This window comes from Pecten maximus, chromosome 5 (genome assembly GCF_902652985.1).
Source record: "Pecten maximus chromosome 5, xPecMax1.1, whole genome shotgun sequence".
Taxonomy (NCBI): Eukaryota; Metazoa; Mollusca; class Bivalvia; order Pectinida; family Pectinidae; genus Pecten; species Pecten maximus.
In genome coordinates this window covers 21,914,295-21,939,284 of record NC_047019.1, presented here as the reverse complement: position 1 = coordinate 21,939,284, position 24,990 = coordinate 21,914,295, and the positions used below count along the sequence as shown (strand labels likewise).

At 40.3% G+C, this 24,990-nt stretch overlaps 1 protein-coding gene across 2 annotated transcripts in view; it reads left to right on the top strand.

The window, feature by feature from the left end:
* The first annotated feature begins 6,348 nt into the window (after positions 1-6,348).
* The window catches only part of LOC117327507 (putative ferric-chelate reductase 1 homolog), a 32,372-nt gene continuing 13,730 nt past the window's right edge, over positions 6,349-24,990 (top strand). The window contains exons 1-3 of one of the 2 annotated variants that reach the window (XM_033884537.1): positions 6,438-6,503; positions 8,604-8,643; positions 23,791-23,868. In XM_033884537.1, the coding sequence (XP_033740428.1) occupies positions 23,818-23,868 (51 nt within the window). In that variant the 5' untranslated portion in view covers positions 6,438-6,503; positions 8,604-8,643; positions 23,791-23,817. Of the gene's footprint in view, positions 6,504-8,603; positions 8,644-23,790; positions 23,869-24,990 lie in introns of both variants that reach the window. The other variant, XM_033884536.1, reaches the window with a different exon arrangement.

Sequence of the window (24,990 nt, the reverse complement as noted above, 5' to 3'; positions counted from 1 at the left end):
GAGTAAACCATAACACAGAGTGTAAACCATAACACAGAGAGTAAACCATAACACAGAATGTAAACCATAACACAGAGAGTAAACCATCACACAGAGAGTAAACTATAACACAGAATGTAAACCATAACACAGAGAGTAAACCATAACACAGAAAGTAAACCATAACAAAGAAAGTTAACCATTACAAAGAAAGTCAACCATAACACAGAATGTAAGCCATAACACAGAATGTAAACCATAACACAGAGAGTAAACAATAATACTGAGAGTAAACTATAACACAGAGAGTAAACCATAACACAGAGAGTAAACCATCACACAGAGTGTAAACCACAACAAAGAAAGTAAACCATAACACAGAAAGTAAACCATAACACAGAGAGTAAACCATAACAAAGAAAGTTAACCATAACACAGAATGTAAACCATAACAAAGAGTGTAAACCATAACAAAGAAAGTAAACTATAATACAGAAAGTAAACCATAACACAGAACGTAAACCATAACACAGAAAGTAAACTATGATACAGAAAGTAAACTATAACACAGAGAGTAAACCATAACACAGAAAGTAAACTATAATACAGAAAGTAAACCATAACACAGAACGTAAACCATAACACAGAAAGTAAACTATGATACAGAAAGTAAACTATAACACAGAATGTAAACCATAACACAGAGAGTGAACCATAACACAGAGAGTAAACCATAACACAGAAAGTAAACCATAACACAGAATGTAAACCATAACAAAGAAAGTAAACCATAACAGAGAGAGAAAACAATCACACAGAAAGTAAACCATAACACAGAGAGTAAATCATAACACAGAGAGTAAACCATAACACAGAAAGTAAACAATAACACAGAGAGTAAACCATAACAAAGAATGTAAACAATAACACAGAGAGTAAACCATAACACAGAGAGTAAACAATAACACAGAGTGTAAACCATAACACAGAGAGTAAACAATAACACAGAGAGTAAACCATAACACAGAGCGTAAACCATAACACAGAGTGTAAACCATAACACAGAGAGTAAACCATCACACAGAGAGTAAACCATAACACAGAGTGTAAACAATAACACAGAGAGTAAACCATAACACAGAGAGTAAACCATAACACAGAGAGTAAACCATAACACAGAAAGTAAACCATAACACAGAAAGTAAACCATAACACAGAGTGTAAAACATAACACACAGTGTAAACCATTACACAGAGAGTAAACCATAACACAGAGAGTAAACCATAACACAGAGAGTAAACCATAACACAGAAAGTAAACCATAACACAGAGTGTAAACCATAACACAGAGAGTAAACAATAACACAGAGAGTAAACCATAACACAGAGCGTAAACCATAACACAGAGTGTAAACCATAACATAGAAAGTAAACCATAACACAGAAAGTAAACCATAACACAGAAAGTAAACCATAACACAGAAAGTAAACCATAACACGGAAAGTAAACCATAACACTAGAAAGTTGACTTTAGATATACCCTTTGGTTTTAATCAAGTTAATTCTCAAATAATCAGACTTAAACTATTTAAACTAATTAATTGATATTATCAAAGGTTTTCAGCTTCTTTTCAGCTTCTTTTAACAGGCTCGTTCCTCTCAAAAAAAGCCCCGCTACAGACAGTGAAGCCATTTTATGTAATGAGGTGATAACATTTTTTTACCACATAGAAATACTGTTTCAAGCTTGATTAGAATATAAAGTAAGTACAGCAGGAAGTAGTTTGTTTCTGAAGAACAAAATGTATTTATATCTCATTAAACAGCATTTGAACGGAGAAACTGTAGTCAATATTTTACAATCTTTTATCGGCAGTAGAGTTATCAATGGAAGGTCTAGGAAGGTTTACGCGATATCTGTAGTGAGTTACATGTAGTGATGTGTGTAATATGATGTCCTCATATACTGATAAATCTATGTCAGACATCAGTAAACAAATATGATTACCGGTAAATAAGTAGGACGTAAAACTGATTACACCTGTAGTTGTAGCCTGAATAAATTATCATCCAGGTATAACAATGAAGATTACTTTAACTGACCTAATACTGATTTTTGCGTATATCGGGAATTTATTTGACATGAATCTTGATTGACGTCAGAAATGGGCATTTAAAAAAAATGGTAACATGTGACCTTCTATTGAACAAAATTTATTTGAAGAGTTACTGGTTATCACTTATATTTCGCGTAGGATTTATTTTCGCGTGAACACGCGAGGAGAGTAAACTATCGGTGGCAAATATAGGATGCTTGACTCTTAAAGTTTATCCATGTCGAATATAAAGTTTTTTTCTATATCAGCTGTCGCGAAATCATGTATTCGGGAATAGATTCGCAAAATGTTTATAATTCATTGTATATGTATATATATATTAAAAATTTTGTTTAAATGTAATATTGCAGACATGGAATGATACAATCGTATTTTTGTTGATGACGTACAATTAAATAATAGATAGTACTTTACTATACGCTTAAGAGCCAGATATCGCAATCGCACTTATCTGGAGCACAACATCACAAAAGTATAATGACTTAGTGAGAATACGATAAACAACTCCATTGTATTGGTAAAATAATTTGTCGTGAAACAGAGCCTAAACTGCTTGAATTATATATGTATGACATATTGGTCTGTCGGAGTTATCGTTCTTACTGTGTAGCCCATTTAGTACCTTGATGTGTATTTGACAAAGGAATGCGATACCTTTAGTAAGTTAGTAAGTTAGAGTGTTACAGCTTCATAATAAGTATCATGGTGCAATGATCCACATATATACCACACCTCTTATAAAAAAAATGCAACCAACATTGATAATGACACAAAACATGTAATACAACTCCCATATAAAACCCTGTACATCGAATATATTTGCTTAGATAATGGCTTGAATGATAACTTTTTTTATATGAAGATTATTTTGAAGACGGAATAATTATAAAATAATCTTAATATTTGTTTTTGTTTATTAAAAAAATCGGAGAAAACCACACTAAAATTCACAACGAATGTTAATTTTCAAAATAGGTTATCTTTAGAACCACTGAAAAGGTGACATGATTACACGAAATAAAAATGCTAATTTCTGTAACGTATTACTCATCTTATATACATGTTCCTATTTCCTCCCTATGCTTTGATTTGGAAAGCATTCAAACACTGTCTATACCACCATATTGAATTTAAGTGATTTCGACAATTTGCAGTCATTTACTAGTTCCAAACATTCGGACCTCGAGTGTCCTCAATTCTGGTCCTGGGTCCGTGTCCGTTAGAGGTATCAGTAACGAAGATGTCTATATCCTCAATGTCCATCCCCTCACTGTCACTAACAGAGCATGGTCTAACAATGACCAGAGGCGACACCATGTTCCCTGAAGATTGAGTTCGGCCATGAGATGGTACTACATCATTTTCCTGCTTGAATTTTCGTTCCAAACGATCAGCAAGTTCCATAAAGTTTGGATACCAGCAGAAAAATGTTCTTAAGAAAAAGATACGACTTTCTTTAAATGTGAAAACAAACACTGTTGTAGTAATAGTGAAAGATATCTGAAAAGCAGCGTGATAAAGTTCAGCATAAATCAACATCATATTGTCAGCATTTAAAGTGGTGTTATTCACCAGCGACAGAAGAAATGACACGACCAGTGGACAGCAGGTGGAAAACACAATCATCACAATGGCAAAGATGACTATCGGGGTATTGTACATAGTTATTGGCATTCCATTGCTATGACCATTTGTTGGTGCGTCCACAGGCAAAACCAGTCTGTCACCTCGAATCTTCTTCGCGACAAGATAGACACAAATCAAAGATACAAAAGCACAATAGAAGAAAAATATACCGAGAAACAATTTTTCTAGTTTGAAATCATTGTAAATTGAAGCTACGCAGTTTCCGCCCTTTTCGCTTCTAGCTAAAGGAATCCATGCAAAGAACTGTATGAATAACCATATAGTAACACAGCGGGCTATGGTAGTTCCTTTCGTTACGTGTAACATGTACCACGTCACATAGCAGAGAGCTAGCATCCTGTCAATAGCCATGCACGTCACGATTCCAATGGAGATACCAATGATTTCAGTTAAACCAATCACCACTGCATTGCAATAATAAGGGAACAGTGTAAATCCGGAATGTAAAACAATTGATTGGCAGATTATAATCCATACCGTATATAGCCATTGTATCATAAGCAAGTTGTAAACGAGAATCTTGATCTGCGGGACAATCTTCTTGCAACGATAGAACGTCACAGAGGCAACCGTATTGATGGTCAGCGAACAAATTGCAACGGTAAGATCTGTAATACTGACCAGCGCCCTGACCAGTAAGACATGTCCCATCCTTCTTCACGGCAAGCAGTCTCCGCACTGTGAGTTCTAAATCATTGTTCATATGCGTGCGACCTCCTCCACGTGACCTTTCCACGGAACCACTTTGGTAATTAAATCACACAAGACAATGATACCTGACAACGAATCTTGTTGGAAAAAAGTGGGTTTTTTTTCTAGGCTTAGTCATACGTTTATTGTTTACTATTTCACTGCCAGGTTAATTAATTAGTCATTTCTTCGTAGCAGTTCTTCATTTTTACCAGTTTGACAATTCCATACTACCGATAACAACATTATTTCGCCCTGTTCTTTTTGACCCCTGTCCTCATTCCCAGTAGACACACATTGCATTACCGTTCTTTTTTCATCTTATGTACATTAAAAGGAAATGATTTGTTTATATCTCATTATTGTCCTGTGGTAATTGAAATCAATAATATAAACAATACACAAGGTACAGACATCATTATGATATAATACAAAGAGGAAATACAAACTCAGTGTGAATAGAAAAAGACAGGAAACAACAGCAATCGACATTACATCCTAACAAATAAAAATATTCATGAATCGGAGGTTGACGAGAAAAGTAGGCGTTCGGTGTGGCACAGGTGATACTGGTCGTATTTTGCCTGTGTAACGATGTAAGATATTAAGATGTGTTAAAACATGTCGCTTTCGGGGGCAACAGTATATTTTTATATCATTACTGTTATACTTTTTTTCAATGTCTGAAAAATATTCGAACGAAATACTTGTGATAAGTCCCATTCACATATGAATTAGGTGCGGTATATGTCGAATACGTTATATAAAACTGCAATATACAGCTGTTTCGGGGTATGTAAGTCTGGTGGTTTGACTCAGGGCTACGTGACCGAAGGGTCGCTAGACTTGGTCCCGGTACGGTCGCTGTGTTGCATCCCCAATGAATACGACGATGTGTTCCAGTCGACTCAGCTGTAAATGATAGCGTGATAGGGTGGTTCAAGAAATGTCGTGTATACGCTGTCAGCGCCGAAATGGCTGCGCCGGCTGTATGCTCCCAAGGGAGGTAAGAAAGACATTTGCTGGTTGCTAACAGCCCAATAAAAACGAGTAATAATTTGCAAGCATGTTGCTCTAATATAGTGATATATACAACTTCTTATCAATCTCATTGTTTTGTCCTGTTAGGTCTTTTAAGTATGGTTTGGACCAAAAGTGTGGAAATCTAACAGGGAAGTCGAAATGGGCCTGAATAAGTGTTCAAATATAAAAATGGATGTGAATAAATCCATAATTTAATCAATTTGTAACTACATGTATTTAGATAATAACCTTTTTTTTTAGAATTGTATAGCCCTCACTCATATTTTGCAGTACCTAGTTGTATATGAACTCAGTCAAATACATGCATATTACTATAGAAAGTGTGGAAATCTAGAATAAAATTTGAGTAAATTTATTTCACCACAAACATAGCAGTACAGTAGCATTAGTATGCGGATTTTGGATGTTATGTTATCTTAGAAGGATACAGACGTGTCTATCTTTAACAGTCATTTTAAGTAACTGGATTGGATGTTAGACATGGCATAGTAATTTATCTCAATCCAATTAATACAATAATTGTTAACTTATGAGGGTTATAACAATAGAAATGACCATTGTAACACTCTTTGTTGTCTTATACGGTGTGTATATAATGTTGTTCTATATATCATCTGACATTGTTACCATTTGATAATGAAAACTTACGAAATATGTCATAGTATTTTTCCTGTAATTAATTAGAAAGGCCTTTCAACAACATGATCTTGGTTGCTAATTGCAACAAAGTCAGCTTCAATCTCTAGGGTTTGTCGCCCTGCTAACACAGATACGTATATACATATGTGTGTTTGATTGTAAGTGTGAGGATGTGTGTTTGAATGTGTGTGAGAGGGTTCGTGAGAGTGTAAGGGTATGTGTATCACGGTATAGCAGTCTTCACGTGTGTCATTCCGGTGGACTAATTGATGTCCGGAAGCTTGCGCCGGATATTTCTGATCACACGTTATTGACACCAACACCTCGACACCTACTTATGGAAGCAAATATAAGTTTCACTACGGGAGACAAGAAAAGTAGTAAGGTGAGTAAAATGATTCTTAAATGGCATGCATAGAGAGTCTGCCTTTAGTTGTAAGTGACAATCTTAATCACCTCGGTATTCATGTGCTTTTATTATAGGAACTACATATACTTGATTTTTTAAGGCACTTAATACAAGATCATGAATATAATAACAGTAACTTAGGATATAATAACTACAAACAAATCGATGATTCTAATATTCATTACTCTGACCATATCTAAGTTAAAGTCCTATACTTCTTCTGCTGTATATAAACGTTTGTAAGTAATTTTGCTGTGTACTGATACACGTTCTGGTTGGTGAGTGTACTGATACACGTTCTGGTTGGTGAGTGTACTGATACACGTTCTGGTTGGTGAGTGTACTGATACACGTTCTGGTTGGTGAGTGTACTGATACACGTTCTGGTTGGTGAGTGTACTGATACACGTTCTGGTTGGTGAGTGTACTGATAGACGTTCTGGCTGGTGAGTGTACTGATAGACGTTCTGGTTGGTGAGTGTACTGATACACGTTCTGGTTGGTGAGTGTACTGATAGACGTTCTGGTTGGTGAGTGTACTGATACACGTTCTGGTTGGTGAGTATACTGATATACGTCCTGGTTGGTGAGTGTACTGATAGACGTTCTGGTTGGTGAGTGTACTGATATACGTCCTGGTTGGTGAGTGTACTGATACACGTTCTGGTTGGTGAGTGTACTGATATACGTCCTGGTTGGTGAGTGTACTGATACACGTTCTGGTTGGTGAGTGTACTGATATACGTCCTGGTTGGTGAGTGTACTGATACACGTTCTGGTTGGTGAGTGTACTGATAGACGTTCTGGTTGGTGAGTGTACTGATACACGTCCTGGTTGGTGAGTGTACTGATACACGTTCTGGTTGGTGAGTGTACTGATACACGTTCTGGTTGGTGAGTGTACTGATACACGTTCTGGTTGGTGAGTGTACTGATACACGTTCTGGTTGGTGAGTGTACTGATAGACGTTCTGGTTGGTGAGTGTACTGATACACGTTCTGGTTGGTGAGTGTATTGATAGACGTTCTGGTTGGTGAGTGTACTGATACACGTTCTGGTTGGTGAGTGTACTGATACACGTTCTGGTTGGTGAGTGTACTGATACACGTTCTGGTTGGTGAGTGTACTGATATACGTTCTGGTTGGTGAGTGTACTGATAGACGTTCTGGTTGGTGAGTGTACTGATATACGTTCTGGTTGGTGAGTGTACTGATACACGTTCTGGTTGGTGAGTATACTGATACACGTTCTGGTTTGTGAGTGTACTGATACACGTTCTGGTTGGTGAGTGTACTTATAGACGTTCTGGTTTGTGAGAGTACTGATACATGTTCTGGTTGGTGAGTGTACTGATAGGCGTTCTGGTTGGTGAATGTACTGATACACGTCTTGGTTTTTGATTTTACTTATAGACGTTGTACTGATAGACGTCCTGGTTGGTGAGTGTACTTATAGACGTTTTGGTTGGTGAGTGTACTGATACACGTTCTGGTTGGTGAGTGTACTAATACACATCCGGGTTGGTGAGTGTACTGATAGACGTCCTGGTTGGTGAGTGTACTGATACACGTTCTGGTTGGTGAGTGTATTGATACACGTTCTGGTTGGTGAGTGTACTGATACACGTCCTGGTTGGTGAGTGTACTGATACACGTTCTGGTTGGTGAGTGTACTGATACACGTTCTGGTTGGTGAGTGTACTGATACACGTTCTGATCGCTGAGTGTTCTGATACACGTCCTGGTTGGTGAGTGTACTGATACACATCCGGGTTGGTGAGTGTACTGATAAACGTCCTGGTTTGTGAGTGTACTGATACACGTTCTGGTTGGTGAGTGTACTGATAGACGTTCTGGTTGGTGAGTGTACTGATACACGTTCTGGTTGGTGAGTGTACTGATAGACGTTCTGGTTGGTGAGTGTACTGATACATGTTCTGGTTGGTGAGTGTACTGATACACGTTCTGGTTGGTGAGTATACTGATACACGTTCTGGTTGGTGAGTGTACTGATACACGTTCTGATTGGTGAGTGTATTGTTGATACATGTTCTGGTTGGTGATTTTAATTGTAGACGTTCTGGTTGGTGATTGAACTGATAGACGTCCTGGTTGGTGAGTGTACTGATAGACGTTCTGGTTGGTGAGTGTACTGATACACGTTCTGGTTGGTGAGTGTACTGATACACGTTCTGGTTGGTGAGTGTACTGATACACGTTCTGGTTGGTGAGTGTACTGATACACGTTCTGGTTGGTGAGTGTACTGATACACGTTCTTGTTGGTGAGTGTACTGATACACGTTCTGGTTGGTGAGTGTACTGATACACGTTCTGGTTGGTGAGTGTACTTATAGACGTTCTGGTTGGTGAGTGTACTGATACACGTTCTGGTTGGTGAGTGTACTTATAGACGTTCTGGTTGGTGAGTGTACTTATAGACGTTCTGGTTGGTGAGTGTACTGATACACGTTCTGGTTGGTGAGTATACTGATAGACGTTCTGGTTGGTGAGTGTACTGATACACGTTCTGGTTGGTGAGTATACTGATAGACGTTCTGGTTGGTGAGTGTACTGATAGACGTCCTGGTTGGTGAGTGTACTGATACACGTCCTGGTTGGTGAGTGTACTGATAGACGTCCTGGTTGGTGAGTGTACTGATACACGTCCTGGTTGGTGAGTGTACTGATAGACGTCCTGGTTGGTGAGTGTACTGATATACGTCCTGGTTGGTGAGTGTACTGATAGACGTTCTGGTTGGTGAGTGTACTGATAGACGTCCTGGTTGGTGAGTGTACTGATACACGTCCTGGTTGGTGAGTGTACTGATAGACGTTCTGGTTGGTGAGTGTACTGATACACGTTCTGGTTGGTGAGTGTACTGATACACGTTCTGGTTGGTGAGTGTACTGATACACGTTCTGGTTGGTGAGTGTACTGATAGACGTCCTGGTTGGTGAGTGTACTGATATACGTCCTGGTTGGTGAGTGTACTGATAGACGTTCTGGTTGGTGAGTGTACTGATAGACGTCCTTGTTGGTGAGTGTACTGATACACGTTCTGGTTGGTGAGTGTATTGATACACGTCCTGGTTGGTGAGTGTACTGATAAACGTTCTGGTTGGTGAGTGTACTGATACACGTTCTGGTTGGTGAGTGTACTGATACACGTTCTGGTTGGTGAGTGTACTGATACACGTTCTGGTTGGTGAGTGTACTGATACACGTTCTGGTTGGTGAGTGTACTGATACACGTTCTGGTTGGTGAGTGTACTTGATACCGTTCTGGGTTGGTGATGTACTGATACGTAGTACGTTAGTCTGGTTGGTGAGTGTACTGATACACGTTCTGGTTGGTGAGTGTACTGATACACGTTCTGGTTGGTGAGTGTACTGATACACGTTTGGTGAGTGTACTGATGACGTTTGGTACTGATTACTCATGTTCTGGTTGGTGAGTGTACTGATACACGTTCTGGTTGGTGAGTGTACTGATACACGTTCTGGTTGGTGAGTGTACTGATACACGTCCTGGTTGGTGAGTGTACTGATACACGTTCTGGTTGGTGAGTGTACTGATACACGTTCTGGTTGGTGAGTGTACTGATACCGTTCTTGTGTCCGGGGGGGTACTGATAAGTCCTGGTTGGGAGTGTTATAATTTGGTTGGGGTTACTGTAACGTTTTGGGGGGGGGCGATACACTTCCCGGTTGGGATTTTTTGATAACGTTTTTTGGTGGGGGGGTTTTAAACGTTGGTTGGGGGGTACTGATCCCTTTTTGGTTTTTTTACTTGGTTTGGTTGGGGTTTAGACGTCCTTTTGGTGAGTGTACTGATAAGCCGGTTGGTTATGTAACGTTCTGGGTTGGGGAGTTTGATAAACTTTTTTTGTTTTAAGTTTTGGTTGGGGTTTTTTTTATTTATCACGTTTTGGGGTTTTAATTTTTTGGGGGGGGGTTTAAATTTTCGGGGTTTGGTTGTTTTTGTTTGGTTGTTATGAGAATTTTTGGGTTTTGAGTGTATGAAAGGGTTGGGGGATGATACTTTTTGGTTTGGGGAGTGTATGAAAAACGTTTTTGGTGAGTTACTGAAAGTTTTTGGGGGGTTACTGATACCGTTTTGGTTGGTGATGATATAACGTTCTGGTTGGTGATTACTGATCCAGTTTTGGTTGTGGTTCGATACAGTTCTGGTTTGGGAGGTCTATACAGTTTTGGTTTGGGGGATTTATTTCTGGTTGGTGAGTTACGATACGTTCTGGTTGGTTTGTTTCTGATACACGTTTTTGGTTGGTGGGGTTCCGGGTTTTGGTTGGGAGTGTTTCCCCTTCTGGTGGTGAGTGTCTGAAGTTTTGTTGGTGATGTCTTACACTTTTTGGGTTTGGGGGGTTGAGAAAACTTTTTTGGTGGGTTGAAACGTTTTGGTTGGGGATGTAACTTCGGTTGGTGGTGTCCCCCTACCGTTTGGGGTTGGTTCTGAACCTTTGGTTGGTGAGTGTATGATACCCTTTTTGGGTTTAAACCCTTTTTGGGGGGGTATTAACACCGTTTTGGGGGTTATGATAAATTGGTTTGGGGGTTACTGATCCCGTTCTGGTGGGGAGGGTTTTTTTTCTGGGTTTGGGGATGTACTGAAAGGTTTTGGGGGGTTTTATAAGGGGGTTTTGGGGGGGGGAATTTAAAATTTTTGGGGGGGGGTTTTTTCTTTTTTGGGTTTGGGTTATTTTTTTAGGGTAGGGTTTTTTGTTTTTGGGGGGGTTGGTTTGGGGGGGTTTTTTTTGGTTTGGGGGGGTTTGGTTGGGGTATTTTGGGGGTTCTGGTTTTGGGGTTTTCTTTGTTCTGGTTGGGGGTTTTATAACTTTTTGGTTTGGGGGTTTCTGATAACGTTTTTGTTGGTGAGTGTACGATACCGTTCTTTGGTGAGTTATTTTGATAAAGTTCTGGTTGGGTTTTTTATTGGGTTTGGTTTTATTTTAAACGTCCCGGTTGGTGAGTGTACTGATAAGTTCGGGGTTTGGGGGGTTTCTGATAAGGGGGGGGGGTTTCCTTTGGTTTGGTTTTAAAAGTTTTGGGGGTTTGGGGGGAAAAAAGTTTGGGTTTTTTTGGGGGTTATAACTTTTTGTTGGTGAGGTATGATAACGTTCTGGTTGGGGGTTAATACGTTTGGGTTTGGGGAGTGTAATTTAATTGGGTTGGGGGTTTATGATACCGTTGGTTTTTGGGGGGATTTAACTTTGGTTGGTGAGGGTTTTAGACTTCGGGGGTTGGTGATGCCAAACCCCGGGGGTTTTTTTTGGTTGTTTGGGGTTTCTTTGTTTTGGGTTTGGTAAAAGGGTTTTCTTTGGTGGGATTTGAAAGTTTGGGGTTTTTTTTTTTTTTGGTGAAAAAGGGCGGTTGGTATTTTGGGTTTTTGGGGGATTACTTTTGGTTTTGGGGGGGTGAACTGATAATTTTTTGGGTTTTTAAGGGCTTTGGGGTTTTTGATTTGGGTTTGAGGTTTTAAAAAAAATTTTTTTTTGGTGGGGTAAAAAGGTTTTGGTTGGGGAAATTTTTTTACTTTGGTTGGGGGGGGGTCTGGTTGGGAGTGTCTGATACACGTTTTGGTTGGGAGTGTAATAAGTTTTGGGGGTGGTGTACTAAACTTCGGTTGGTGAGTGTATTAACTTTTGGTTGTGAGTTACTATAACTTTTTGGTTGGGGGGTTAAATGAAACCCTTTTGGTTTGGGAGGTAAAATTTTTTTGGGTTTTTTTGAGTGGTTTTGGGGTTTTTAGGGAACTTTTGGTTTGGGGATTACTGATAACGTTTTGGTTGGGGAGTGTACTGATACCTTTGGGTTTTTTTTTGAAATTTTGGTGGGTACTGAAACGTCCGGGGGGGTTTTTCTGATACTCGGTTGGGATGTTTGGGCGTCCCGGTTTGGGGGGTTAATTCCCGGTTGGTGGTGTACATAACGTTTTGGGTTTGGGGATGTACTTTCCCTTTTGGGTTTTGAGGTTTAAAACGTTTGGGGGGGTCTGATTTTCTGGGGTTTGGGTTTTCGTCCCGGTTGGTGGTTTTAAACGTTCTTTTGGTGAGTTATTAACGTTCTGGGTTTTCTGGTTTTGGTTTGGGGGAAAGATACCGTTCTGGTTGGGAGGTAGATAACGTTTTGGTTTGGGGATTTTTTTGATAAATCCCGGTTGGGAGTGATATGATTTTTGGGTTTGGGGATCTGATAACTTTTTGGTTGGTGAGTGTACTATACCTTTTTTGGGGGGAGTGCTAAAAGGGGCTGGTTGGGATTACTGATAATTCCCGGTTTGGGGAGGTTTTATAGATTCTGGTTGGTGAGTGTCTGATAACCGTCTGGTTGGTGAGTTAAAAACGTTCTGGTTGGTGGGGGGACGTCGGTTTTTTTGTACTGCCGGGTTTTTGGTGTTGGGTTTTGGGTTTTGATACCCTTTGGGGGGGGGTTTGAAGTTGGTTGGGGGTTATTTTTGGGGTCCCGGTTGGTGTTGATGATAATCCCGGGTTTGGGGGTTAGATAACCTCTGGGTTTGGGGAGTGTATGAACACTCCTGGTTGGTGATGACTGTCTTTGGTTGGTTGTTATGGTTAAAGGTTTTTTGGGGTAGGTCCCGTTTGTTTGGGGATGGCCCGTTTTTTGGGGGGGGATGATTTCCGGTTGGAGGTAATAACTTTTTTTGGGTTTGGGGGTTACTGATAACTTTTTTGGGTTTTGGGTACTGATAAGTCTGTTGGTTTGGGTTTTGGTTTGGGTTTTGGGTTTTGGGGGTTTTTGGGAATTTTTTGTTTTGGTGGTCTTTTGGGGGTTGTGGGGGTCCCGTTTTTGGGTTTATTTAAATTGGGGTTTTTTTTTGGGGGTGGTTTTTGTTGGTTTTTTGAAAAATTTGGGGGTGTACAACACTTTGGTTGGTAGTTACTAAAAAAGTTGGTTTGGGTTTAAAGGGGGTTTTTTTTTTTAAAGCGTTTGGGTTTTTGGGGGGGGGGATCACGTTCTGGTTTGGGATGTAATACGTTTTGTTGGGGGGTACTGATACATTTCGGTTGGGGGTGCTGGTTTTTTGGGGGGAAAACTTTTGGTTTTTGATTTTTGGGGGGTCTGTAAATTTGGTTGGTGGTGTACAAAGTTTGGGGTTTTGGGGGGTTGATTTTAAATTTTTGGGGGTTGGGGGGTTTTTGGAAGGGTTTTTTTAGGTTTGGTTTTTGGGGGAATTAAAGGGGGTATGAAACTCCGGTTGGGGGTTACTATAAATTTTTGGTGGGGGAAAACCTTTTTGGGGGGTTTTTTGGGTTTTTTTGGGGGTTTCGATAAATTGGTTTGGTGATTTTGGGGTTTAATTCCCTTTTGGGGGTTTGGGGGCGTGGGGTTTGGTGGGAATAAATTTTTGGTTTGGGGGTTTGAATTTTTGGGTTGGGGATGTATAACCCTTTGGTTGGGTGGTTACATACACTTCTGGTTGGTGAGTTACTGAAACGTCCCGTTGGTGAGGGATGTAACTTTTGGGGTTTGGGGGTTACTGTAAAAGTCTGGTTGGGTTTAAATGATAACCCCTTTTTTTTTTATAAAAAGGGGGGGGTTTGATTAAATTGGGGGGGTTTTTTTTTGGTTGGTGGTTTTTTCTTCTGGTTGGGGGTTTAAAAATTTTTTGGTGAGTTCTGATAACTTTTTTTGGGGGTATTAAATTTTTTGGGGGTTTTTTTTTTTGATTATTAGACGTTTGGGTTTTGGCTGATAAACGTTTTTTGGGGGGGTAAATAAGTCGGGGGGTGGGTTTTCTAAAAGCTTTTGGTTTTTTAATTCCCGGTTGGTGGTTTTAAAAATTTTTTGGTTGGGATGATATAACGTTTTTGGTGATTAGGCCCCTTTTGGGTTTGGGGGGTTGATAAAGTTCTGGTTGGGGGTTTTTTCCGTTGGTGGGGTTTTTTAATTCTGGTTGGGGATGTTTATCCCCTTGGTTGGTGAGGTCGTTGGGTTTTGGTTGGGGGTGACTAAACTTTGGTGGTGATGTACTGAAACCTTTTTGGTTGGTGATTTACTGATAACCCCGGTTTGGGGTGTACTGATAATTTTGGTTGGGATTCTTTAAAAAGTTTGGGTTTGGGGAGTGATGATAACGTTCTGGGGGGTATGTACTGATACCCTGGTTGGTGGGACTTAACGTTCTGGTTGGGATTTACTGATAATCTGGGTTTTTTGGGGGTTTTAAATTTTTGGTTGGTGATGTACTTATAAGGGGCTGGTTTGTATGTACTAAACGTTCGGTTGTGAGTTACTTAAAGTTCTGGTTGGGGGGGGGTAGAACCCTTTTTGGTTGGTGGTTTTATTTGGTTGGGAGTTACTGATATTTTGGGGTTTGGGGGTTTTTAACCCCTCTTTTGGGTTTTGGTGAGGTTTTTTTTGGGTTTTGGGGAGTTGAAAACGTCCGGGGGGGTATTTTACGATAACGTCCCGGTTGGTGAGGGACTATGTCTGGTTGGGGAGGTAAAAAAGTTTTGGTTTGGGGAGTGTCTAAGTTCTGGTTGGTGAGGTTTATAACCCCCTTTTGGGTTTGGGGGGTATGATAAATTCTGGTTGTGAGTTCTGATAACGCTGGTTGGGAGGGTTTCTGATAACGTTCTGGTTGGTGAGTTTCTGGTAACCTTTTTGGTTGGTGATTTTATAAGGGGTTTTTTTGATACCCTTTTTTGGGTTTTGGGGGTGTTAAACCCCGGGTTTGGGGAGGGACAAACCCGGGGGGGGGTAAAATTTTTGGGGGGTTTGGTGGTTACTTTTCCCCCCGGTTGGGATTTTGGGAGTTTCTTTTGGGGTTGGGGGACGGGTTTTGGGGGTTTGATTTTAAAAAATTCCTTGGGTTTGGGATTACTGATAATTCTGGTTGGGGATTTAATGATAATTCGGGTTTGGGGAAAAATAAAGTTTGGTTGGTGGTGTTGGGGGGGGGTTTTTTTTTTTAAATTTTTGGGAGGGCTGTGGTTTCTGGGGTTTTGGGGTGGTTTTTCCTTTTTTTGGGTTACAAAAACTTCGGTTGGTGAGGTAGAAGTTGGTTGGTGATGTATATCCTTTTTGGGTTTTTATAATTTTTGGTTTTGGTGATGTATGATACCCCTTCTGGTTGGGGATTACTGGTTTCGGTTGGTGGTGTTTTGATAAATTTTTGGTGGGGGGTGTACTGATAATTCTGGTTGGGGTTACTGATAACGTTTTTGGTGAGTGTATATAAGTTCGGTTGGTGAGTGTACTGATAAGTTCTGGTTTGGGGATTGTCAAAAAACGTTCTGGTTGGGGTGTATGATACCTTTTTGGGGGGGGTTTTTTTTTTTTTTGGGGGTATGTACACTTTTTTTGGTTTGGGGGTGTTGATAATTTGGTTGGTGATTTATGTAAAGTTTGGGTTTGGGGAAATTTTTTCGGGGGTTTTTTGATTTGGTTTTTTTGGGGGGTTTGATGTTTGGGGTTGGGGCTTTGGTTTTTTGGGGGTTCTGATCCCTTTTGGTGTTTAAAAAAATTTTTGGGGTGTTTTTTTTGGGTTTGGGGTATTAAGTTCTGGTTTGGGGGTGTTTAAAAAGTTTGGTTTGGGGAGTGTTTGCCCTTTGGGGGATTAAAAAGGGGGGGGTGGGATGGAAACGTTCTGGTTGGGAGTGTACTGAATTTTTGGTGGGTCTGATAAGTTTGGTTGGTGAGTTCTGATCCGTTTTTGGGGGTGGGTTAATTTGTTTGGTTTGGGGTTTTTAAAGTTTGGGGGGGTGTTAGGGAAAAGTCTGGTTGGTGATTATGTGACGTTCTGGTTTGGTGAGTGTACTGTAACGCGGTTGGTGGTCTGATAACTTTTGTTGGGATGATGATACACCCGGTTTGGGGGGGCAAACCCCCGGTTGGGATTTAAACTTCGGTTGGTGGGTCGAAAGTTCTGGTTGGGGGTTAAACCCTTTTGTTTGGGTAATGTAATTTTGGGGGGTTTTGGAAATTCTGTGGGGTTTTTTTGTTTTTGGGGTTTTTTTTTTTTGGGCTGGTTTTGGGGGGACTGTAAATTTGGTTGGTGGGTTTTAATTCTGGTTGGGATGTACTGATACCCGGTTTGGTGAGTTTAATTTCTTTTTGGTTGGTGGTTAAAATTTGGGTTGGGGGTTTTTTGGTTCTGGGGGTTTTTTGGGGGTTTTTGGGGGGGAGTTACTGATAAAAGTTTTTTGGGGGGGGTGTTTTTGGGGTTTGTTGAGGTTTTTTGGTTTTATGACCCCTTTGGTTTTTTATTCCCCCTTTTTTTTTTTGTAATAACTTTGGGGTAGTTACCCCCGGGGGGGGTTTTAATTTCTTTTGGTTTGGGGTGTATTTATACCGTTCGTGTTGATTACTATAACGTTTTGGTTGGGGAGGGGTTTTTCCTTTTTTTTTGTTTTGTTGGTGGGACTGAAACGTTCTGGTTGGGGAGTGTAAATTTTTTGTTTGATAAATTTGGGTTTGGGGGGGGATTGGTTTTTGGGGGGGGTAATTTTTTTGGTGGGAGTTCTATAACGTTTGGTTTTAGTGTACTGATACTTTTGGGGGGGTAATGAAACGCTGGGGGTTTAGTGTATGATAAGGGGGGGGGTTGGGTTTACCTTTGGGTTTTTTTGATGTTGTTTTTTGGGGGTTTTGGGACTTTTTGGGGGATTTTAAAAGGGGGGGGGGTCGTTTTGGTTTGGAGGTTTGGTTTGGTTTGGGAAAAGTGGGTTTTTTTTTTTTCGTTCTGGGTTTGGGGTGTATGATAAAGTTCTGGTGGTGATGTTACTATCACGTTTTGGGGGGGGAAAAAACCTTTTTTTTTATGTACTAAACGTTCTGGTTGGGGAGTGTATGATAAGTTCTGGTTGGGGAGTGTTTTGACGTTTTGGTTTTGGGGTGTCTTTTAGGGTTTTTTTGGGGTTTTATGAAAAGGGGTTTGGTTTAAAGGTTTTTTTAGAAAAGTTTGGTTTGGGGATTTTTTGGTTTTGGTTGGGGTTTTAACTCTGGTTGGGGGAGTGCTGAAAACCCCGTTTTGGTGAGTTATTTATAACGTCCCGGTTGGGAGTTGAAAATCCTGGTTGGTGAGTACTGATCACGTTTGGTTTTGAGTGTCCCCGGGGGTTTTGTTTTTTGGGTTGGTTTTGGGGGGAAAAGACTCCGGGGGGGGTACGTCCGTTTTTGGGGGGTTTTTTCGGGGGGTTTTTTTTTTTATGAATTTTTTTTGGGGGTTTAATTTTTGGTTTTAGGTTTCGATACGTTCTGGTTGGTATTAAAAAAACCTTCGTTGGGGAGTGTATGATAACTTTTGGTTGGGGTTAAACCCTCCGGGTTTGGTGAGTGATGATAGACGTGGTTTGGGGGTTATTTGGCTGGTTGGGGTGTACGTAAGTTCTGGTTGGTGGTTAAAAGTTTTTTTTGGTGGGAAAAAGTAAATTTTTTGGTGGTGATAAATTTTTTTTTGGGGTTTATTTTAAAGTTTGGTTTATTACTTTTTGGTTTTTGGGGGGCATGGTTGGGTTTTGGGGCTAAGGGTTTTTTGGTTTTGGGGAAAGTTTTTTTGGGGTTTTATGACTTTTGGGTTTGGTTTGGGTTACTGATAACCCCTTTCTGGGGTGGGTTTTTAAAGTTCTGGTTTGGGGGGGTTTTGGCCGGGTTGGTGGTGACTCACGTTTTTGGGGGGTTTTTTCCGGTTTTTTTGGGGTGTACTGATAACGTTTTGGTTGGGAGGTACGATACCGTTGGTTGGGGAAATTTTTAGGTTTTTGGTGGTTGTCGAAAGGTTTTGGGTTGGGGGGTTTTACTAAAATTTTTTTGGTTTTATACCGTCGGTTGGTGAGTTACTGAAACCGGTTTGGGAATGTAAATGTATTTTTTTTTGGTTGATTTGTTTTTTTGGTGATTACTGTGCGTTCGGTTGGTGAGGGGCTGATAACCCTCCCGGGGGTGGTGTGATAAATTCTGGTTGGTGATGTACTGATACACGTTCTGGGTTTGGGGAGGGACTGATTCTCCCGGGTTGGTGAGTTACTGATAAAATTTTGGTTTGGGGAGTGTACTGATAACGTTCTGGTTGTGATTCTGTAACGTCCCTTTGGGGAGTGTACTGATAACGCTGGTTTGGGGTGTACTGATAATTTGGTTGGTTTTTAAGTTTGTTTGGGGGAGTGTACTGATACACGTTCTGGGTTTGGGGAGTAAATATAACGTTCTGGTTGGTGGGGGTTGTCTTTTTTTTGGGGTTTTTTGGGTTTTTTTTTTTTATTTGAAAGGTTTTGGTTTTTGAAATTTTTGGGGGTTTTTGGGGGGGTTCGTTTGGTTGGTATGTTTTGTAACCCCTTCCGGTTGGTGGTCTGATACCCTTCTGGTTGGTGAGTGTTAAATTTTTGGTTGGGGTGTACTGATAACTTTTGGTTGGGGGTTTAATGATAACGTTTTTGGTTGGGGTTACTGATAACTTTTGGTTGGTGGGTAGAAAATTTTTTTGGTTTTTATTTTTAAATCTGGTTGGGGGTTTTCTTAATTTTGGGGGGGGGGGTTTTAAAAAATTTTGGTTGGGGGTTTTTTTTAAAGTTCTGGTTTGGGGATTTTTACTTTGGGTTTGGGGAGGCTGAAACGTTGGTTGGGAGTGTACTAACGTTTGGTTGTGGGGGATAACTTCTGGTTGGTGAGTGTACTGTAACGTCCGGGTTGGGAGTGTATGATCCCTTTTGGTTTGGGGGGTTTAAAATTTTGGGGGGTTTGTTTTATGATAAAGTTTTTTGGGGTGAGTGTATGATAACGTTTGGTTGGGAGGGTTTTCCTTTTTTGGGGAGGTACGATAAATTTGGTTGGGAGTGTACTATAGACGTTCGGTTGTAGTGTACTATAAAAGTTCTGGTTGGGGAGTTACTGATAAAATTTTTTGGGTTTGGGGGGGTTTTATTTTTGGTTGGGGTAGATAACGTTCTGGTTGGTGATTTTTCTGATGGCTGGTTGGTGGGTGTTGATAAGTCCGGTTGGTGATTACTTTTCGTCCCGTTGGTGAGGAAAACTTCTGGTTGGGGGTGTCTGATTTCCGTTTTTGGGGGGTGTACTGATACGTTTTGGTTGGTGGGTTTTTTTAAATTTGGGTTTGGGGGTTAAAATCCCCTGGTTGGTGAGTGTACTGATACCGGGCGGTGGGGAGTGTTTTGATATTCTTTTGGGATGTACGATAACGTTTGGTTTGGTTTTTATTTTGGGTTTTTGTACAAACGTTCGGTTGGTGATGTTTTAAACGTTCGGTTGGGAGTTACATAACGTCTGGTTGGTGGGGTAATTTTTGGGGGGGGTGAGTGTACTTAAACGTTCTGGTTGGTGGGTGTATGAAATTTTTTGGGTTGGGGGTTTTACTTTAAATTTTGGGGGTATTGAAAGTTTGGGTTTGGGGGGTTCCCGTTGGGGTTTTTTAAATTTTGGGGGCTGGTTTTTTTTGGGGGGTTTTGTGTTTGTTTTTTTTTTGGTTGGGTTTTTTTTTGTCTGGTTTGGGGGGTTTTTTGTAGGGCTGTTTGGGGGGTTTTGAAATTTTTGGGTTTTTTTGTAAAGGGGGGAAATCCTTTGGGGTTTGGGGATGTACTGATAAGGGTTTTTTGGTGGTTGGGAAACGTTTGGTTGGTGAGTGTACTTACCCTTTTTGGTGGTGATGTACTATCATTTGGTTGGGAGTTACTGATAAAGTTCTGGTTGTGGTGTACTGATAAGTTCTGGGTTGGGGATTTTGAAACGTTCTGGTTGGTAGTGTTGATAGCCTTTTGGGGTGGGGTAAATGTACACGTTCTGGGTTGGTAGTATTATAACGTCCCTTTTTTTTGGGGGGGGGTACCTTAAACGTTTGGGGTTGGTGAGGTCTTTTGGGTTTAGTTACGTAACGTTTTGGTTTTGTTTTTGGGGTTTGGTTGGGGGATTTTCCCCGTTTGGTTGGGGATGTACGTCCCTTTGGTGGGATGGGCCCTTTTTGGGGGTTTTAACGTCTGGTTGGGGGGGTTATTCATTCGGTTGTGAGTGTCTGATAAAAGTTTTGGTTGGTTGTACTGATAACGTTTGTTGGGGGTGATGATAAAAAATTTTTGGTTGGGGTTTAAGGGTTGGTGGGGATTAAAGTGGTTTTTGTTGTGTTTTTTTTTTTTTGGGGGGTTTGGGGTTTTTGGGGCTTTTGGGGGGGGGGTTGGGGGTTTTTGGGGGGGTTTTTATTTGGTTTTTTGGGGGGTTTTCTGATACTTTTTGGGGGGTTTTTAAATTTTTAGTTTTGTGTTCGGGGGGGGGTTTTTGTAACGTTTTTTGGTTGGGGGTACAAAATTTTGGGGTTTTGAGTTTTAAAATTTGGTTGGGGGTTTTTGTAACGTTCTGGTTGGGGATTGCTGTAATTGGTTTGGGATTTTTACGTGATTGGTGGTGATGGGTTTTTTTAGTCTTTGGGGGTTATACGTAAAATTTTGGTTTTTGGGGAAAAATTTTTTTGGGGTTACTTAAGGTTTGGGGGGGGTTTTTTTCCCTTTTTTTTGGTGAGTGTATTTTTAACGTTCTGGTTGGTGAGGCTATAACGTTCTGGTTGGTGTTACGATAACGCTGGGTTGGGGGTTATCTTTTTGGGGGGTGAGTGTATGATAACTTTTTGGTGGGAGTGTACTATAAGTTTGGTTGGGGGGTTTAAACTTCGGTTGGTGAGTTACTGATAACTTCTGGTTGGTGAGTGTCTGATAAATTTTTGGTGGGGAAAACCTTTTTTGGGGTTTTTACCTTTTTGGGGGGGGTTTTATTGGGGGGGGGTTTTTTACGTTTTGGTTTGGGGGGGTTGGGGGAAAAACCGGTTGGTGATGTATGAAACTTCTTTTTTTGGGGTATGATCACGTTCTGGTTGGTGAGTGTACTGAAATTTTGGTTGGTGATGTACTGAACCTTCTGGTTGGTGAGGTTTAATTTTGGGGGGGTGATTTAAACCCCCTTTTTTTTGGGATTTAAAACCCTTTTTTGGTGATGGTAACGTTTTTGGTTGGTGGTGTATTAACGTTCTGGTTGGGTTTTACGATACAGTTCGGTTGGGTGTACTATAACGTTTTGGTTGGTGAGTGTACTGAAACGTTTGGTTGGTGAGTGACTAAACTTTTTGGTTTAAGGGATCACTTCGGTTGGGGTTTAACTTTTTGTTTGGGGGGTTTTGATCCAGTTCTGGTTGGTGAGTGTTTTGTTTTTTGGGTTTGGTGGTGTTTTCCTTTTTTTGGGTTTGGGATTTATGAAGGGTTTTTGGTAGTTACGATAACGTTCTGGTTTGGGTGAGTTACTGATAATTTGTTGGTATGTACTGAACCCTTTTTGGGAGTGTGATAAGTTGGGTGGGGGTTGATACACGTTGGTTGGGGTATTTAAAAAAGTTCTGGTTTTTGGGTGTACTGATGTTTTGGTTTGGGGTTTTAACTTTTTGGTTGGGGATTTAAGGTTCTGGTTGGTGATGAATTTGGGGCTGGGTTTGGGGGGTTTCTGATAACGTTTGGTTGGTGATGTATTATAACGTTTTGGTTTTGATTACGATAAGTTTGGTTGGTGGTTTAAACCTTTGGTTGGTGAGGGGTACTGATTTTCTGGTTGGTGGTGTAAAAGTTTTTGGTGGGTTAAAGGGGGGGGTTTTTTTACCTTCGTTTGGTTTTGGTTTTTTTGGGGGGGGGTTTGAAATTTTGGGTGGTGGTACCTTTGTTGGTGGTGTAAAAATAAAGTTTGGTTGGTAAAAGATAACGTTCTTTGGTTGGGGGGAAAACCCTTCTGGTTTGGGGTTTAAAAGTTTTTGGGGTTTTTTTTTTGGGAAAATTTTTTGGTGAGGTCTCCCTTCTGGTTGGTAGTGATGCCCTTTTGGTTGGTTTGTACCGGGGGGGTTTGTTTTTGGGGGTTTATTTTTGGGGTTGGGGGTTTTTGTTTTGGAATTCTGTTTGGGGGGATGTATGTACACTTCTTTTGGGATTTTTGTTTTGGTTTTTTGTGGTTTTTTTTCTGTTGGGGTTTGCGAACGTTCCTGGTTGGGGAGTGTATGATTTTTTGGTTGGGGTTTAAATTTTTTGGTTTATTAAGTTTGGGTTTTGTTGGGGGACTGATCAGTTCTGGTTGGTGAGTGTCGATACAGTTTGGTTGGTGAGTGTATGAAACGTTCTGGGTTTGGGGAGTTAAAAATTTGGTTTTATTACTGATAACGTTCTGGGTTGGGGAGTAATAATTTTTGGTTGGTGGGTACTGTACTTTTTGGTGGTGATGTACGTTTTTTTGGTTTTAAATTTTTTTTGGGGGTTTAATTTTGTTTTGGGGAGGGTTTAACTTGGTTGGTGATGTACTGAAACGTTTGGGGGGGTGTACTGATACCCGTTTGGTTGGTGAGTGTACTGAATTTTTGGTGAGTGTAAACCCCTTTTGGTTGGGTTTAAACCTTTGGTTTGGTGAGTTAAGAAGTTCTGGGGTGATTTTTGTACGTTCTGGTTGGTGAGTGTACTGATACCGTTTGGTTGGTGATGGATACCTTTTGGTTGGTGAGTGTTTATAAGGGTTTTGGGGTTTATTTCCCCCTTTTGGGGGTTTGAAAATTTGGGGTTTTTGGGGGGGGATTAACTTTTTGGTTGGGGAGTGTACTTTACCCCTTCGGTTGGTGGTATGTATACGGTTGTGAGTGTACTGTATACGTTCTGGTTGGTGAGTGTACTGATACACGTTCTGGTTGGTGGGTACTGATACAGTTCTGGTTGGTGAGTGTACTGATAGACGTTCTGGTTGGTGAGTGTACTGATACACGTTCTGGTGGTGAGCCCAGTTCTGTGGGTGATGATACTGTACACTTGTTGGGGGATGATACAGTTCTGGTTGGTGGTATACTGATACACGTTCTGTGGTGATGTATGATACGTTCTGGTTGGTGAGTTACTGATACACGTTCTGGTTGGTGAGTGTACTGATACACGTCTGATTGTGAGTGTACTTTATAGCACGTTCTGGTTGGTGAGTGTACTGATACACGTTCTGGTTGGTGAGTGTACTGATACACGTTCTGGTTGGTGAGTGTACTGATACACGTTCTGATTGGTGAGTGTACTTGATACACGTTCTGGTTGGTGAGTGTACTGATACACGTTCTGATTGGTGAGTGTACTGATACACGTTCTGGTTGGTGAGTGCACTGATACACGTTCTGGTTGGTGAGTGTACTGATACACGTTCTGATTGGTGAAAGCTGACACAAATTCTGGTATGTACTGATAATCTCCTTTTTTTTTCTTTTTTTTTTTTACAGTTTTCTATACTAAAGAGTATATCTGAGATGTTGTGGCTGTTTGGCATATTGATTTCGATCCCGGCTTGCCATGCGCAGGTAAGAACAATCACATATGTAAACACACATTAAGAAAATAGTATGACATTATAAAGTGTTTGAAATGGATTGATTGTCCCGGTATTTGTAGTGGTTTGTTTAAAACTAATTCTATAAGGACGAAGTAAATGTGTGATGCTGTGTGATATTCATTGCTTTATTACTTAGTATACTACATCAATTAATAAATGTGTTTAAAAGAGCTTCATGTTCCCCAAACTTAAAAATAACAAAATAGATTCTACAAAAAAAAAAAAAAAAAAAATTAACAATTACATAACAAAGCATAAAATCAAAGTAAAGTATATTTCAAGTTTATTTCACGTGTAAGATGTTTTACATTTTGCCTTAGAGGGGATATAAAAATCCGCTACACAAGTGTGTTAATCTATATAACAGATGAATACAACTTTCCCCACAAAGGCGAACAGATAAAAAGAAATAAGATAAATTAAAATAAAATAGGCTACTCCATCCACCCTTTCCCCGTTCGTCCCTGTTGAATTTCCACACATTTAGCGCCTTGCATTACTGACGTGTCTAGATGGTCAAACCAGCTGTTTGACGCAGTTGATTCGCCATATGATGTGTCTGTTAGTAATTCATTCAACGACTGTAAGTTTTGATGTAAGACATGTTTGATGATATATGTCTCGTGGTTCCGTTATAACCGCCCTAATTCTTATTTTCGATTGTAACCTGGACTTGACCTAGATTGGTATGACAGGTGTCGTCGATGAAACAAAAGCCACTTACTCTCGTAGAATCTATGGTCTTTTTCTCCTGCTACTTTTTTCATGTATCTTAATGCCAATCTTTACTTCTGTTTTTATTTTGCCATTATGATTTTCAGTTTCGGTAATATGTCGGTATTCCTTATTGTTTTGAACAATCCTTCCATAAGAAATAATGGTACTATCGACTTTGTAGCGTAACCTTCTATTCACTGTAACTGGAGACTGAAAATAGGTTAAGCTTGTTATCACAGTTTTCCTTTCTTGCTGGTTTATAAATACATTTTAGTTAATCATGCTCGTTGAAAAAAAAACCCTCTACCAATCACAATGAGCAATTTGGTAACCGTCTACCACCTATTCTTACTTTTCAATTATTTCTCATATC